The 15,984-nt window shown below is 44.2% G+C and overlaps 2 protein-coding genes across 2 annotated transcripts; both read left to right on the top strand.

Moving 5' to 3' along the window:
• The first annotated feature begins 6,496 nt into the window (after positions 1-6,496).
• LOC125508016 (disease resistance protein Pik-2-like) lies at positions 6,497-14,608 on the top strand. Its single transcript, XM_048672559.1, has 4 exons — positions 6,497-6,801; positions 6,911-7,964; positions 11,599-12,273; positions 12,612-14,608. Exons 2-4 carry the CDS (start codon positions 6,915-6,917, stop codon positions 14,529-14,531), a joined length of 3,645 nt encoding a protein of 1,214 aa, XP_048528516.1. The 5' UTR covers positions 6,497-6,801; positions 6,911-6,914; the 3' UTR covers positions 14,532-14,608.
• Positions 14,600-15,435, top strand: LOC125508017 (zyxin-like). Its single transcript, XM_048672561.1, has 2 exons — positions 14,600-15,262; positions 15,351-15,435. The coding sequence occupies exons 1-2, from the start codon at positions 14,907-14,909 to the stop codon at positions 15,376-15,378; spliced, it is 384 nt and encodes a 127-aa protein (XP_048528518.1). The 5' UTR covers positions 14,600-14,906; the 3' UTR covers positions 15,379-15,435.
• The last annotated feature ends 549 nt before the right edge of the window (positions 15,436-15,984 follow it).

The following is a 15,984-nucleotide window of genomic DNA, read 5'->3' on the forward strand; positions in this document are numbered from 1 at the left end:
CCCAGTGAGATGCATGTGGGCGATGAAACGATCTCATTCATCTCCTTCAATATGGGATATCTTTCGTCCCTTTCCGACCTCCATATTGTAGGCCCCCCAAGAGCGTCGAAGATCACAGTGTTTCCGGTAATGAGCTTATTGAACTATAATCTCACATTGCAAGGGACGATCCGTGTAAGAAAATCAAAAAACACACACAATGCATTACTGGAAATAGCAACAAAAACAAAAGAACTAACTATTAAAAGGTTCATACAATTTGTTACTGTTACAGGAACAAAACACGGCTGGAAGTAGATGCCGAACAGCGTGCTAGTTGCAAGGCTGATTGCACACCTTGACTTGCACACACATGTTGGTGCTTGCGCCATTCTACAAAAAACATATTAAAAACTAAGTATATATTCGGATTCTAGACTAGTGAATCAACACTAAGTATAATCAGTTTCTACACTAGTAAATCAATTTCTACTAAACATAATTGGATACTATAGTGCTAAATATAATTCTACACTAGCAATTTTATACACAAATAAACAAAATCCACGGAGGAAGACACAAATAAACAAATTCTACACCGCCAATCTAATTTATAGGAGTTCACTTTATTTATTCCTAACATTCCAGACTACACTACCAAATTAAGTTAAACTTGAATCATTAATATCCTAGACACTCAAAATATTTCTAATCAAAATACACTATTAAAATTGGATTGTACACAATAGCAAACAGATTATCCCTAAAATTTCTACACAAAGCAGTCCATGAAACTAACTTTGGATTCTACATCACACAAAGCAATCCATGATATATATTAAAATTTCTACACAAAGCAATCCCCTAAATCAACTTATACATGAATCCTATGGATTCCATGTGGCCTGTCCGCGGACAGAGGAGGTGGGAGTGGAGAGGAAGGAGATGCGATGGGAGGGGAAGGAGAAAATCAAACCTTGTTGCCGGGGAAGGGTGGGAACGGGCGGCGACGGGCCGGCCGTGGTGGCGACGACTGGTTGAGGGGGAGTGTACATAGTGGGTGAAATGAGAGGTCTTCGACTTAGGTCTTTACTAAGGTGTGGAGTTGACTCGGGTGGGCCATTGTTGGCGTGGACCTAAAGCGCAACGCCATAGCTAATAAAAGCCCAAATAAAAAAAGACTAGAATTAATGAAAGACTTAACATAATAAAAGACTCAAAATTAGAACGGGTAGTAAAGAAACAAAAGTCCCAAAATGATAAAAACACTAATAATAATGATGACAAAATATAATATAAAATATTCATTATTTTGTGACTAGTATAATCATTAAATACTTAAAACACTTGATAAAATGGAAAAAATATATTTCTGGCGTAACATAACTTGGCATGCCATCACTAACTAACTAACTACGACATGCATAGAAATCCTACGCCACCACTATATTCCAAACGGTGAGTACATATAAATCAACAGATTTGTGGCGTGTCTGCAAAAAGCAACGGTAGCACTAAGCATGTAAAGCTGACGTGCTAATTATGCCGACACCAGCACTATTTGGAAAAAGTAGTGCTTGCGTTGTTGGAAAATGGCACGTCACCAACCAAAGTTATGGCTAGCCCGCTTTTCTACTAGTGTGCCTATCCTCTGAATTAGCCCACGCTGCCAAGTAGGTACGAAGTGCCTCACTTGATTGATCAAAGGTTGCCACTTAGCTCTAGTTAGTTGATTGATCGCCAGTTGAATGCTCGTATATTTGCACGGGAAATCACCTAGATCGCATTGCAACAGCCTAGAAACCCTTTATCTATCCTCTTCCAAGCTCCTAGTTAGTGTGGCTGAGGTTTCCTTAGTTAACCTTCAGGCTGGAGGGACTCCCCAAACACTGCAAGTGCAGATCACACGAAATTCAGATCCTAAAATCTTGGCTTGATGAAGAGCGCAATTTCATCTGCATACAACAAAAGTCTTTGCATCATCGAGATACTGACGATCAAGTTGACCACACCTTCCTCCATGGCCTTGGCAAATAGAGCCGAGAGAGCCTCCATGGCAACAACGAACAACAAAGGAAGAAGGAGTCCCCTATGCCGTAGTCCGTTGGCATGTACAAAGCTTCTTCCAAGCATGCCATTAACCACAACCTTAGTGCTAGCAGATTCTAAGAGGATGGCGATCCACCTAGTCCCATATTTCTCCACTAATGTTGTCCTCGTGATCAAGAATTCAAGATAACAAATAAAAACACGAGTCCCTCTTTAACCATTGACCTAATACAACATTGTGTCCTTATTCTTTGATATCCCCTTCAATACATGTTCATTTATTTGCATACCAATAACAAATACATGTTAATTCTCCATGCCTTCTCATAACCCAAATGCTCTACTAAATTATTCATGATGTCCATACAAGCAACACTAGCATCACAATAATCATAGTAGATCTTACAACCATTCAGATATGACCTATTGCATCTAGTGACAAAGAAAATTCCTCCAAGGATAAACTCCACGGAAATTCGCAAGGGCACACGAGTGCGGGGGCACGCATGTACCAAGTCCGCCGCTCGCTAGGTTTGCTTCACGATTCGCACTGTAATTCAATCCTGCACGAGGGCACGATAAATGTTAAGTTTCAACGGTGAAATTTACGGGTTTTGTACCTAGAGCTCTCAAGTTTCAACTAGTACAGATATATAATTATTTTAAAAATCTGCCGATCATAGATACAAAATAAATGATTTTATCGGTCGCTTGTACTAAGTTTAAACACTGAAACTTGACATATTTTTTCAGAAGTCATCAAAATATATTTAAAATGGATCTCATTTGAAAGCGCTGGTCACAAGAAACACGAATATAAGAACATAACTTAATTTGAAAATTTTGTTTAAAACATATAAAAGTTTAAAAATCTAAAGCCAAAATAAAAGGCAGGCACTAGGGACATGTGTGCCCCTGCTCTCGCTTGCCCTGAATCCTCGTCCGTGAACTCCACGGTAAAGAAATCAACGCCTTCTTATGTTAAATGAAAAGAAAAAAGAAACCGATTATTAGACTTAGGGGTGGAATTCAAGTCAGGTCAAGTTAGCTTCGCTCGACTCATTAGAGCTCGTTAAGATAACAAGTTACCTCGACTCAACTCGTTATCATGACAAGCTCAAATTCAAACTCGTCTCGACTTGTGTAACTTACGAGCTAGTTCGTTTGACTTGTTAAGCTCGCTATAGACATGAATAACATAATATACATATTATGTACAATTAATCTACAAAAAAAATATTTACACATACTTTTCTTAACAATTCACAACAATAGATAATTTACACTAAGGGGTCACTTGGTACACTCCATTAATTATGATAATCTACAACAAAATTAGTACTTATCTCATGTTCCTTTTGATTACGACACTAGCTCGGCTCACTAAACTTGTTTTGTTAACGAGTTCAGATTAAAAGTTGACTAGACTCGTTAGTCACCGAGTTTGAGTTGAGTCGAGCCAATTCACAAGCTACTCATTTAGCTCGCGAGTTTCGAGTTAAAATTCTAGCCCTGTTTAGACTATCAGGGAAGAAACCCTAAGATACTGCGTAAATCCAAAAAATTGAACTACAGAACGCAGAATAGCCAAAATGGTCATAGTTTAGGTTCTAACAAAGCTACAAACATGATCGGAGTAAAACTTATTATACTTGGGGATGTGGGCCTTGCTGATGGGCGCCATCGCCGCCGCTCATAGTGCACAAGGACAATGTTGTGGTCGCCTTGTAAACTCTGCCATGTTCAAGCATCTCTTGTCACCATGATATCACAAATCACCCTCCCACCAGCAGCAGCAGCTTCATCGTTCTTGAGGAAGAAACAAAGAGCCAGAAGGGTACATGGGCAGGACATGAAATGACTCAAGAAGGAGGGGGCTGATCGCAAAAATGCCAAAGCGAAGTAGTTGTGGTTAGACCCACGCGGTATGCCAACATAGAGTTGCGTATCACTATATATATAAGAACCGTATTGAACCACTTAAGGACCATTGTGATACACGTCAGCAAATTAGATGACATGTAATGTTGTTTACTCCAATAGTGGAGCCTCAATCATGCATAGGTGTAAGGGTGAAACTGAATTAGATTCGAACAAATAATGTTTGTATCATAGAAACTCTTTTTTCCAGATTTGAAAATGAAATGGGCACGGTGCAAATGTGAAAACAAAAGTACTGAATATACCAAAAACAAACATGATACGATAACGGCCGGTGGTGGAACGGAAGAAAAATTGATCGGATAATATAATAAAATCAACCACAACAACACATTTTGTTGGATTTATGTCATGCTTTCTGATGATATTTGTTTGGTGGGAGGAGACATTCCAGTCGATTACAAAGACATCTATAATAACTTCGTCAATCTTAAAATAATACGATGACTCAGTTTTTCATCCGAAAAAAAAAGATGACTCAGTCTTTAGGAGGTGCAGGTAGGAATAGAGTATGCAATAAGAAAAATCGACCACCACCGATGATACGTACATAAGAGCATCTCCAACAGGCGCGTCAAACTAGCGCCGCGCCGCAAAATCCCCCCTTTTAGCGCGCGCGTAACCGGAATAGTTGCTCCAGCGGACGCGCGAAAACCGCGCGCGCGGCATAAGTAGTCCAGCGCGCGGGCCGAAACGCAATCGCGCGCCGCTTATTTGCTGCGCTCGCTCGCACCTCCCACCCCCCATCCAGCCGCGCCGCCGCCGTCGACCGCGCCACCCGGCGACCGTTCCGGCGCTTCCCCGACCTATCCCCGCCCCGCGCGCGCTTTCTCCGGCCCCCCTCTAGGCCCGCCGCCCCGCGCGCGTGCTGGTCCGCCGACGAACAGCGCCCGCAAGGTGTTCGACAAAACGCCTAGAAGGTATGTATTGCCCAAAAGCCATGAATTTCGTGCATGTTGATTGTAGTTTTTTATTTATAGCATAGTATTCAACATTGTAGATGAGTTCGTCGTATGATTCTTCCGAAGAAGAATTTGATATGGAAGAGGAGGAGGATCTTGCAATGATCCTAGCTATGCATATTAATAAAAAAACCGAAGCACGGTGGTTTGGTTATGGGTCGGCAAATTGGAGGGATAGGATCGATGCCCACAACAGATTGATCAGGCATTATTTTGCGGAGAATCCCACATACCCTGAGTCGTATTTTCGTCGCCGGTTTAGGATGAGCACCGAGTTGTTCAGGCGCATTGCAGAGAAACTAGCGAGCCATGACCGCTTTTTTCAGCAAAGGAGGAATGCCGCAGGAGAGCTCGGGCATAGCACCTTTCAGAAGGTGACAGCCGCTTTGCGTATGTTGGCATACGGTATACCGGCTGATCTAGTTGATGATCACTTGGTTATGGGTGAGAGCCAAGCCATCATGTGTGTCAAGCGCTTCGCAGTCGGAATTGTGCAAGTCTTTGGCGAGGAGTATTTGAGATCTCCCAACGCTGAAGACGTCGCAAGACTTGTAGCGATGAACAAAGCTCGCGGTTTTCCTGACATACTTGGCTCAATAGATTGCATGCATTGGACTTGGAAGAATTGTTCAAAGGCATGGCATGGGTAATTCCACGACCAAAAAAAGGGTTCCACTATAATCCTTGAAGCGGTGGCCGGTCAAGAGACTTGGATTTGGCATGCATTCTTTGGAATGCCTGGATCTTTGAATGACATCAATATTGTCAACCGGTCACCACTGATGAGTAAGATTGCAAATGGGGAGTTGCCACCGATGCAGTTTGTAGCAAATGGCCGTACATACAACTATGGCTATTATCTAGCGGATGGCATCTATCCAAAGTGGCAAACCTTTGTCAAACCGTTGAAAAAGCCAGAAAGTAAGAAAAATCTTGATTTCCACAATGCTCAGGCGGCGGCTAGAAAAGATGTGGAGAGAGCTTTTGGGATTTTGCAAGCCCAATTTGCTATTGTGAAAGGATCGGCTAGATTTTGGGATCAAAAGATGCTTTGGTACATAATGCACGCTTGTGTGATCATGTACAACTTCATCATCGAGAATGAGCGTGGCCAAGATGTAGACTACTCTCAGTATGAGCTCTTGGGATATCCCGTGCGAGTGCGACGGAGGGCTGAAAGGGTGGCCCGTTTTGTTGCCTCCTATCATACCATTCGACGTCCTGCAGCGCATAATGATCTTCAGAAGGATCTCATGATTTGTGCTTTCGTTATTGTATTATTGAACTATTTGTTGTGTTTAATTGCACTATTTGTTGTATTGAACGATAAACTGTTTGTTTGAATTGTAATAAACGAAATTGAACTATTTATTTTTGTTTGTTTTTAATTTTTTTACTTTTGTTTTCGAATGCATATGTTGTTTGTGCGAGTCACGCGCGCTGCATTTTAGCGCGGCTGCTGGAGTCAGTGCTGCACACCGCGTCAAACCAGACGATGCGCGCGCGGTATATCTGTTTTTTGCGTGCAGTGTGACCGGCGCCTATTGGAAATGCTCTAAACGTTGACGGTGTAAACAGGTACCCCTTCCAAAAAAAAAAATCCCCAATCCATTCTCCGAACCCTGCCTATCCCTCCCCAATCCTCAACTTCACCGAGACGGCGGCTCCCGGCGGTGCGCCGAGCGCGACAGCGGCCACAGGCGGCAGCAGGTGACGCGACTCCTCCACCAACCACCTCAACCTCCCCCGTGTTGCAGTCGTCGCCGACCTCCACCAGATCCGGTGCTCTTCTACCTCTGCCATCGGATTGGAAAAGGGCGCGGGGCTCCGGCTGGCCCTCGGTTCGCCCACTCCACTGCAACACTTCAACGTACACCCTTGTAACCAAGCTGATTCTTTTATTAACGAACCCCCTCAGTGGCTCGAGTACACCCTGCTGCATTAAGGATTAGCATTAACAATCGTTTACAAACGGGCAGCTAAATGGAGGCCACCGTGCTAAGTCTGGGCAAGTCTGTGGTGATTGGGGCGCTCAGCTACGCCAGGTCTGCCGGTGCCGGGGAGGTAGCCTCACGTCTTGGAGTTCAGCGTGACCAGGCCTTCATCGCCGATGAGCTGGAGATGATGCAGGCGTTCCTGATGGCCGCACACGACGGGCCAGAGGACAAGGACAGGGTGGTCAGGGTCTGGGTGAAGCAGGTCCGCGACGTGGCCTATGAGGTCGAGGACTCCCTCCAGGAATTCGCTGTCCTGTTACACAAGCAGTCTTGGTGGCGCGTTGCTCGCACCCTTCTAGACCGGCGCCTCGTTGGCAAGCAGATGAGGGAGCTTAGAGCCAAGGTCGAGGATGTCAGCCGCAGGAACAAGCGCTACCGCCTCATCAATGGCGACGGCTCTGGTTCCAAGCCTAGCAATATCTCCACAACCACAAGTGAGTTCCCCGTTGCTGGCGTAACAATGTCCGGCGCCGAGGAAGCTACGCGGCAGTTGGACAAAGCAAAAATGGATCTCATTCGCCTGATCAGTTCCAACAAGGATGACGACCTTAGAGTAATCGCATTATGGAGAGCAAATGGTGATCTTGGGGAGACCTCTGTCATAAAAAAGGCATACGAAGATCTGAAGACGCACAAGAAGTTCGAATGCTTTGCTTGGATCAAGTTGGTGCGTCCTGTCAATCCAACAGAGTACTTGCGGAGTATTTTGAGGCAGTTTTATGTAAATTCACTACAAGGGACAACTATGGAGGCCCAAGATCTGAGATGGATGGAGATGACAAAGGAAAATGATTTGGTTGGTGAGTTCAGGAGGTTTGTGAGTACGAAGAGTTACCTGATTGTGCTTAAGGACATACATACTATTGAAGAATGGGACTGCGTTAAAGTTTTCTTCTTAAATTACAAGAAAGGAAGTCGAATCATAGTATCCACGGAGCAAGTTGAGGTTGCTAGCTTATGCGTAAGACAACAGACTGCAGCAGCTGACCACAAGCAGTTGCATATGGACCAGGCTCTCTATGCTTTCTACGATAAGGTATTTTTTTTCTTGTCAAAATATACTCTGACTAGTGCTACATTATCTTCAGAGTCAACTAATGCAGTAATAATTAACAACAATATCTGACAGTAGGTAAGGTTACTATTTCTCAGTAGTTTTTGTGCATTATTTACCAACATATAATCTAGTCCTGACACCATGGTGCTGAGTGTGGCAGTGTTTAATGGTACTCTGATAGGAAGCAGACATGGAAGAACCACAGGGTTGGCGGTTGTCACCCAATAGTGTCTTAGAACAATTTCTGAGATGTCAATAAGATGCAAACGGTTCCATTGGTGGATGGGCAAAATTGTCTGTGATGCAGTTTAGACAGGAAATCAAAACTCAGTCAATAGTTGAAAGACGATAGATGTACCTTTTTTCAAATAAAAATCTGATGGTAAATACATCACTCGATTGCTTAGTTTTGTGGACCCTAATTAGAATCAAATTGCATTCACCAATTGATTACAAAATGTTATGACATTGCCCTAGCTGATTGCAATGTCAGCAACTCAGCATATATCAAAATATTGATGTTTGAGCAATTCCAAAGATAAATGTAAAAATTGTAGAACACTATACACACAACTGTGTAGGCATGTCTTGTTGAAAATGAAAATAAAAACGAACTTATCAGTTGGTAAACATGCCATCCTTTTTTGGATAAAATTTTGCCAACTCTCCTGTTTTCTTTTGGCATCCAAGTTCCATCATTAACCCTTTTTTAGATATGTGAGATGCATGATTGTATTTGCTTGATAAATATATGCATAGTTGGCATTTCACATAGTTGCTTCTAAAGAAAATGATTACTTTATTCCCTTGAACCATTGACGAGCATAACCCACTAAAATGTTTGTCTCACATAGTTCTTAAACTTCTCAAATTGGATAATTTTACTATCCCTGGTGATTTTCGGATGTGTTCTGCGAAAAACCATTAAGCTTCACCAATGAGCATAGTTTTGACACGTCCAGCACATCATGGCGTGATACCAACAGAAGGGCCCCGTGTGACCATCATCGACCTCTCTGTCATCCTGTTATCCTTATTTCATGTTTCCTTCTTAAGCCTTCCTCACAACATTGAGTGTTTCCATATCACGGAAAAAAAACTTCAAGATTCACACATGGGAGCGTTGCCTTCCACTTCTCCCGAATAGGGCGGCCCTGTCTGCAACTGCCGGTGCTCTACTTACGCATTAGCATTGGATAGTGCAGTCATGGAAGAACCATATCACCTTTACTTCCGCTTTTCTTCTCTATCGATAGGATGTCTCGGAGAGCTCTGCCATGGACGACCATTCCTTCTTGAGGTGCTAGATCACCATGTGTGGTGATCCTATGCTTCATGTTTTATTGTTGGAATTGGGGCATTTCTATTGAGGATCGAATCTTGTGATTGAGATTTTTGGAGGTTCAGATCTGCATAACTTAATGCTTCAATCGTAGTAGACAATTTTGTGATTAATGTTATGAGGTTGAAATTACTTAATAAATTTCTTGATAGATCGGTGAAAAGGACTCGATTATGATTTTCTGTAGTAATCCCATTGAATTTTGAAAGCTTGTGCCAAATTTGTCAAAGCTCACTCAAGTTTGCGAAAGCTTATCTCTTTAAAATATTTCTCTTTGGAAAATTTGGAAGCTCATGGAATGATAGTTGATACTTGAAAGCCCTATTATTTGGCATTTTTCTTCCTAAGTGTGCGTCCGCTTGCTGATGAACGCCAATGGAAGTGACTGCTCCAGAGGCCGAGCCGGATGTGGGAGGCGTCGGAAGGCAAAGCAAAAGGTGAAGGCGCCATCACAACAGTTAGCCAATAATTTGCAGTTCCCCGTGCTTTTGATTTTCACGAAAGACAGTCTAGTTATTTTACCAGATTTCCACTGCAGCTTCTTCTCTCTCTCTTGTCCAAGCATCTTGCTTTCCCAACCATAGGGACTGGCATTGGAGATAGAAGACTTTGTGAGAAAGTTACTAACGATTATGTTTTAGTAACAGCCAGTGGCGGCACCAGGATGTGGCCGGCCTGTGTACACTGTAGCGCTATGGCTACAGTGTCCGCTACAGTGTATAAAGGGAGCTGCCCTCACGTCCCAGGTAGCAGCCCGGGCTGCCTGGGGCCTATCTCCGCCACTCTAACAGCCATGGATTCGGATGGTGGCGCTTCTCTCTCCTTGTCACCAATGAAGAAGGGAGAACGATGGGGAGGGATATGATGCGACACAGGGCCTGCGTGATGCTATTCGGTTGGTGACATGAGGTCTAGGGTGGTTTATTTTGTCTGCCGGGGCAGCAGTTTCTCAGACACATTAAAGGTGTTCGAGCAAATGTTGGTACTTGGTACAGTATTGTGGCTGATGGACGTGTGGGCTGCAGAGAAGAGAGGAGATCAGCAAATCTCACACTTGTCTTGCTGGTCACTTACATCCCACTGTGTAGATCCAGGCATGCTGAGCATTAGGAGCTCATTGACGCTGATATTCTTATCTTTTAGTGATGGATCTAGATTGGTAAGAGCGTTTCAGCCTACATGTTCATCTGGTTTTGGCACTTACATAGTAGGAGATGGGATCATTTTAGGTTTACATGTGTGCTTTGTGGCATGCTTTTGTGGTGCTGGGCCCATATTGACGATCATAATTATCATGTTATAATTCACTTATTGACTAATACTGCTCTTGTAATTGAATTATAACTTCTTTGACCTGCGAACTGCATAATTGTTACATAGCTTTCCTTGTAAATTATTTGATTGTCAACAATGGAAAATGTCATATGAACATTTGCAAAAATTAAAAGGGAAAAAATGCAGCAAGACACAGCTCTAGGACCTGGTGTAACCCAGAACTACAACTCTGGGTTTGTTTAACTGATACCCCGGACACTAGGGTAACAAAAAAAGGTAATCAAGTCAATTAAGATAATCTAACAGACGAGGCCCACATGGCATTTACTATGACAGTGACTTGGCTCATTTTCGGCTGAAGTCGGTAGGTGAGGTCGGTTCGAGCAGAGCCGACTCATTGAGCTCTACAACAAAAACCTTGACTTAGAAAATCAGTCAAATTCAAAGATTCAAACTTCTCAAAAAAAATCTTAGAAAATTCTAGTAATTCAATCTATCTTTGTCGAGTGTTCTGAGAACTTTTTAGCACATTTTGGTGAGCCATTTAAATGTCTGGATTTTTTTTATTCTCTACCAAATTTGAAGTCTAGCCAAAATGCGCTCAAACTTCCCAAGAATACTCATGGAATGTAGATTGAGTTACTAGATATTTTTCATATTTATTTGGAAAATTAGAGTTTTGCTTTAAATTTTGGCCCACAATTTAAAAAAGCAACTTTTTTTTAAGAGCTCAGTGAACCGCAATGCTCAAGGCGAGCTCACCTATCAGCTTAAGCCAAAAATGAGCTGCCCCTGCCATAGTCAACGCCATGTGGGCCACATCTGTCGGATTTCATTTTACCTGACAGAGTTGGGTATCAAAACCCCTAGAGTTGTAGTTTTACGTTACAACAACCTCGAGAGTTGTGTCTTGCTGCAGTTTACTCAAATTAAAACTTGCTGAAACATTACTGCGGAATAGAAGGCAACACCTAATCATTATCTATTTGTGTATAGGGTTTGCAAGATAGAGCTGATGCAACTGAGGCAGGGTCTAGCTTTAACATAGCTAGTACGACTAGTAGCAACTCTGCAGACAACAAGAGCCTCACTCACACAGAGATGACGATAGCTGATTTTAAGGAATATGAGCAAGTCGGTCGAGAGAAAGAAAAATCTGATATTATCAAACTAATTTCAAATGAAGATAGCCAACAGCTTGATGTGATTTCTGTGTGGGGAATGGGCGGTCTTGGGAAAACAACACTAGTTAGAGATGTGTATCAAAGCCAACACCTCAGTGTCAGATTCAGGTACCGCGCTTGTGTAACAATTATGCATCCCTTCAATTGTGATGAGCTCATCAAGAGCTTAGCTCGACAATTAGATGCAGAGGATTATGAAAATAAGGAGGAAACAGGCTTGGCGGGTGGCAGAACAAAACCTAGGCTCCAACGGTCACTGACGGATATTTTAGAAGGAAAGAAGTACTTGATTGTTCTTGATGATCTATCGTCTACCACAGAATGGGACTCTATAATACAACATTTACCTGCAAGGGAAACATCAAGTCGTATCATAGTTACCACAAGGTCAGAAAATATTGCTAGGCACTGTTCAAAGAAACAAGAAAACATATACAAGCTTCAAATTCTGGGGTATGAAGATGGACTTAACCTCTTCATGGAAAAGGTACCTGCGACCCTATCATCATGCATTCATGCCCTATTTGTTTAATTTCTATTTTGTAAGTGCCAAGATCTTTTCTCTAATGGGTTTTTTGAGCACACACAATCTGTATTTTGACAAGGTTCCCCCTCCATGTTAATCTAGTACGTTGAGATTATTTTAGAAGATAGCTAAAACCCTGTGGGGGGCATGACTGGCTAGTAGCTACTTGCATGCTTAATTAAAGAACTAACGGTGCAATTTACCTTCGTTAATAAACATTTAAAGCACAAAATCCGCTATTAGGCTTGCAGCTAATTTAGTTTTGTGGCAACTAAAAATTCAAATTGAATACATTTCAGGTATTTCACAAGATTGCATATCTGAATGATGAATATCCGGAGTTGGTTGAACAAGCAAATCTGATCCTAAAGAAGTGTGATGGACTTCCCCTTGCAATTGTCACCATAGGTGGCTTCTTGGCAAACCAACCTAAAACCGCTTTGGAGTGGATGAAATTGAATGACCATATGAGTGCCGAGTTGGAGATGAATCCAGAGCTTGAAAGGATAGCAGCAGTCCTTAACAAAAGTTACGATGGTTTACCCTACCATCTCAAGTCATGTATGCTGTATTTCTCCATCTTCCCCCAAGATGACAAAGTTAGCCGGAGACGTCTGGTGCGTCGGTGGATTGCAGAGGGCTACTCAAGGGAGTTGCGTGGCAAGTCCGCGGAGGAAATAGCGGAGAGCTATTTCATGGAACTCATAAGCAGGAGCATGATCCTACCATCTCAAGAATCCATTCATAGTAGAAGAGGAATTGACTCCTGCCAAGTCCATGATCTCATTCGTGAAATTGGTATCTCAAAATCAGCGGAGGATAATCTTGTTTTCACATTGGAGGACGGCTGCGGATTAAACAACCGGGGAACAATCCGCCATCTTGCCATAAGTAGTAGCTGGAAGGGTGATCAGTGTGACTTCAAGAGCATAGTGGACATGTCTTGTATAAGATCATTAACGGTGTTTGGGAAGTGGAGGCCATTTTTCATGTCTGAGAAGATGAGGTTGCTGCGAGTGCTGGACCTAGAGGGGACATCAGGTCTAGTTGATCATCATCTTACGGGCATTGGGAAGCTTCTTCATCTAAGGTACCTTTCTTTAAGAGGATGTGATGATATTTATCACTTGCCAGACTCGTTGGGTAACCTGAGGCAGCTGCAAACGCTAGACGTTACATATACAAGCATAATTGAACTACCGAGGACCATTATCAAGCTTAGCAAGCTAGAGCATATTCGTGCTGGGGGCATTGGAAGTAACGATGGTGGTACACATGAAACATATGCAGACACCCTATGCACTTTGGCTTTGTCGTCAATGGCGTTCTGTGTGGGATGTTGCGCACCTCAGGTTCTGAAAGAGGTAATGGATATGGATGGTGACCCTAACAGGCGTGATGTATGCACTGCGTGTTGCTGCAATAAATTACCTTCTGCCGCGACGCGCCAAAGTCCAAATGGTGTTGAAGTGCCAAGAGGGACTCGTAGACTGAAAGCCCTGGACACAATGGGTGTTGTGAATGTCTCAGGATCAAGGGGTAAGGCTGTTCTAAATGACCTAAAAAGTCTCACCAGGCTGCGGAAGTTAAGAGTGACGGGCATCAACAAGAAAAACTCTCAAGACTTGTGTTCAGCCCTTTCAAATCTCAGTTGCCTGGAATCGTTGTTAGTGCGGTCAGAGGGAAACCCTGGTTTATCCGGCTGCTTGGATGCCCTACCGTCCCCTCCGAAAAAACTACAGAGCCTCAAGCTGTACGGTAACCTGGTGAAATTGCCCGAATGGATCGCAGCACTCTGGAATCTCGTGAAGATGGAGCTGCGGAGCAGCAGGATATTGGAGGTTGATGCAGCCATGCAGGTTCTTGGTAATTTACCAAACCTGGCCATACTGCGTCTGCTGAGGCACTCATTTGCCAGTGAAGAGCTTCGTTTCAGTCTCAATCGGGACGCGGCGTTCCCGAGTCTGGCGGTGCTGGAGCTCAGCCTCCTAGACAAGCTCGAATCCGTGGAGTTCCAAGGAGGGGCAGCCCCAAAGATTGAGCTGCTGCAGTTTCGTGGCTGGCGTTACAAAGCCAACACGGTGTTGTTTGCTGGGCTGCCTTCTCTCCTGAGCCTCAAGCAAGTTTTGCTCAAGGGTCGCTATGAGGATGGCTTCGTGGATGACTTGCGGGCCCGGCTTGTGGGTAATCCAAACAGACCTGTTTTGAAGCTCAACTGAATTGCTTCAGACTGCAGATTCCAGATTCGATCGATAAAACCATTGCCTTGGCTAATAGTATACATCTGTGAGCGTCATTCAATGCCGACCATGTCTTGGCAGGCGGACGCGGGGCGCGAGGCTGATGCGACCGGCGGGTGGCAGGTTGTCATGTCGCGTAATGGCCCGCGCCGCCCGGCTTTCGCAGCCCCAGCATTCAAGCCGCCGCCCATCCCACGCAGGTTGTTCGGGCGGTGCTGTCAGTTCCTCTTCCGCGGACAAAGAGCCTCGGTGTGCCGTGACCCACTCCGCTGCTCACGCTGCCTTTAGAACGGGCACAAAGCGCGCAGATGCCGCAATCAGCGGAGGTCCCTGAGCTCTCTCGACTCGCTTGCCATGCCACCACCCCCTCTGCCTCGCCCTGCTGCCGCCCCTGAAGTGGTGCCGCCATGCATTGGTCAGGGCTGGGAGGCTCCTTATCCGCGCCCACTGCTTCAGGTGGCCTCTCCACCCGCAGCGATGGCCCGCCCTGGTGATGTTGCTCTCAGGCCGGCGGAAGATTTTGCTGTGGTGCCGGCTACTCCCGAGATGCAAGCGGAGTCGGCCCTCCTCTCCTCCAACGCTGCTGTCGGCTGGCTCGAGGGCGTCTCGTGCCGAAAGGTTGCTGATGAGATCGTTGCTGCCTTGGGCGTGCGTCCGACCGACGTCAAGGTGGTGAAGCACTACCCCGAGCAGTTCTTCATCCGGTTTATGTAAGTGCATCTAGTGCCACCCCTAGTTGGTTTTGAAGTATTGACGACAAACCTGGTTGAGGGACTAATGTGTTTGTGAGAATTGCAGGATAACACAGGTAGAAGTCCCTCATTGATTCGGTTTTCCTACCAGAGATGACCCCTAAAAATGTATGAAGACATTGAAGTCAAAGGTGGTAAGTGAAGACATTCACCTTGAAGACTATGACAAGATAAGACATTGCATGAAGACTATGGAGCGCAAAGATTTAGATCTTTCGTAGTTCTTTTTCTTCTTTGTTGAGTCATAGGAACCACCATACTGTTAAGTGGGGTCCAAGAAAACCAGTCAGAATGACTAAAGTGATGCTTAACCAAAATCCTATGTCTTCGAGTGAAGACTATGAGAGGGAATCTTGTTCAGAGTTGGACAAGTCAGCTTTGCTTGTAGCCCAAGTAAAGTTGCCGTGTGTGTTTGAAATCTGACTGTTGGAACACGTGTCAGTTCCTTAGTGACCCAGGGTCATTTCGGACAAATCAGGTCGGGTTGCCTAGTGGCTATAAATAGCCCACCCCCTACAACCATAAACGGTTGGCTGCTCAGAGTTAAAGTACGGCTTTTGTCGTTTGAGAGCAACCCACCTTGAAGCCTTTGAGAGAAAATTCCTTGAGAGAATAAAGCCCTAACCACCTAGAGCCAAAGAGTGTTAGGCATCACTTAAGTCTTCTTGTTTGTGTGATCT

The sequence above is a fragment of the Triticum urartu genome, chromosome 5 (genome assembly GCF_003073215.2).
Source record: "Triticum urartu cultivar G1812 chromosome 5, Tu2.1, whole genome shotgun sequence".
Classification (NCBI taxonomy): domain Eukaryota; kingdom Viridiplantae; phylum Streptophyta; class Magnoliopsida; order Poales; family Poaceae; genus Triticum; species Triticum urartu.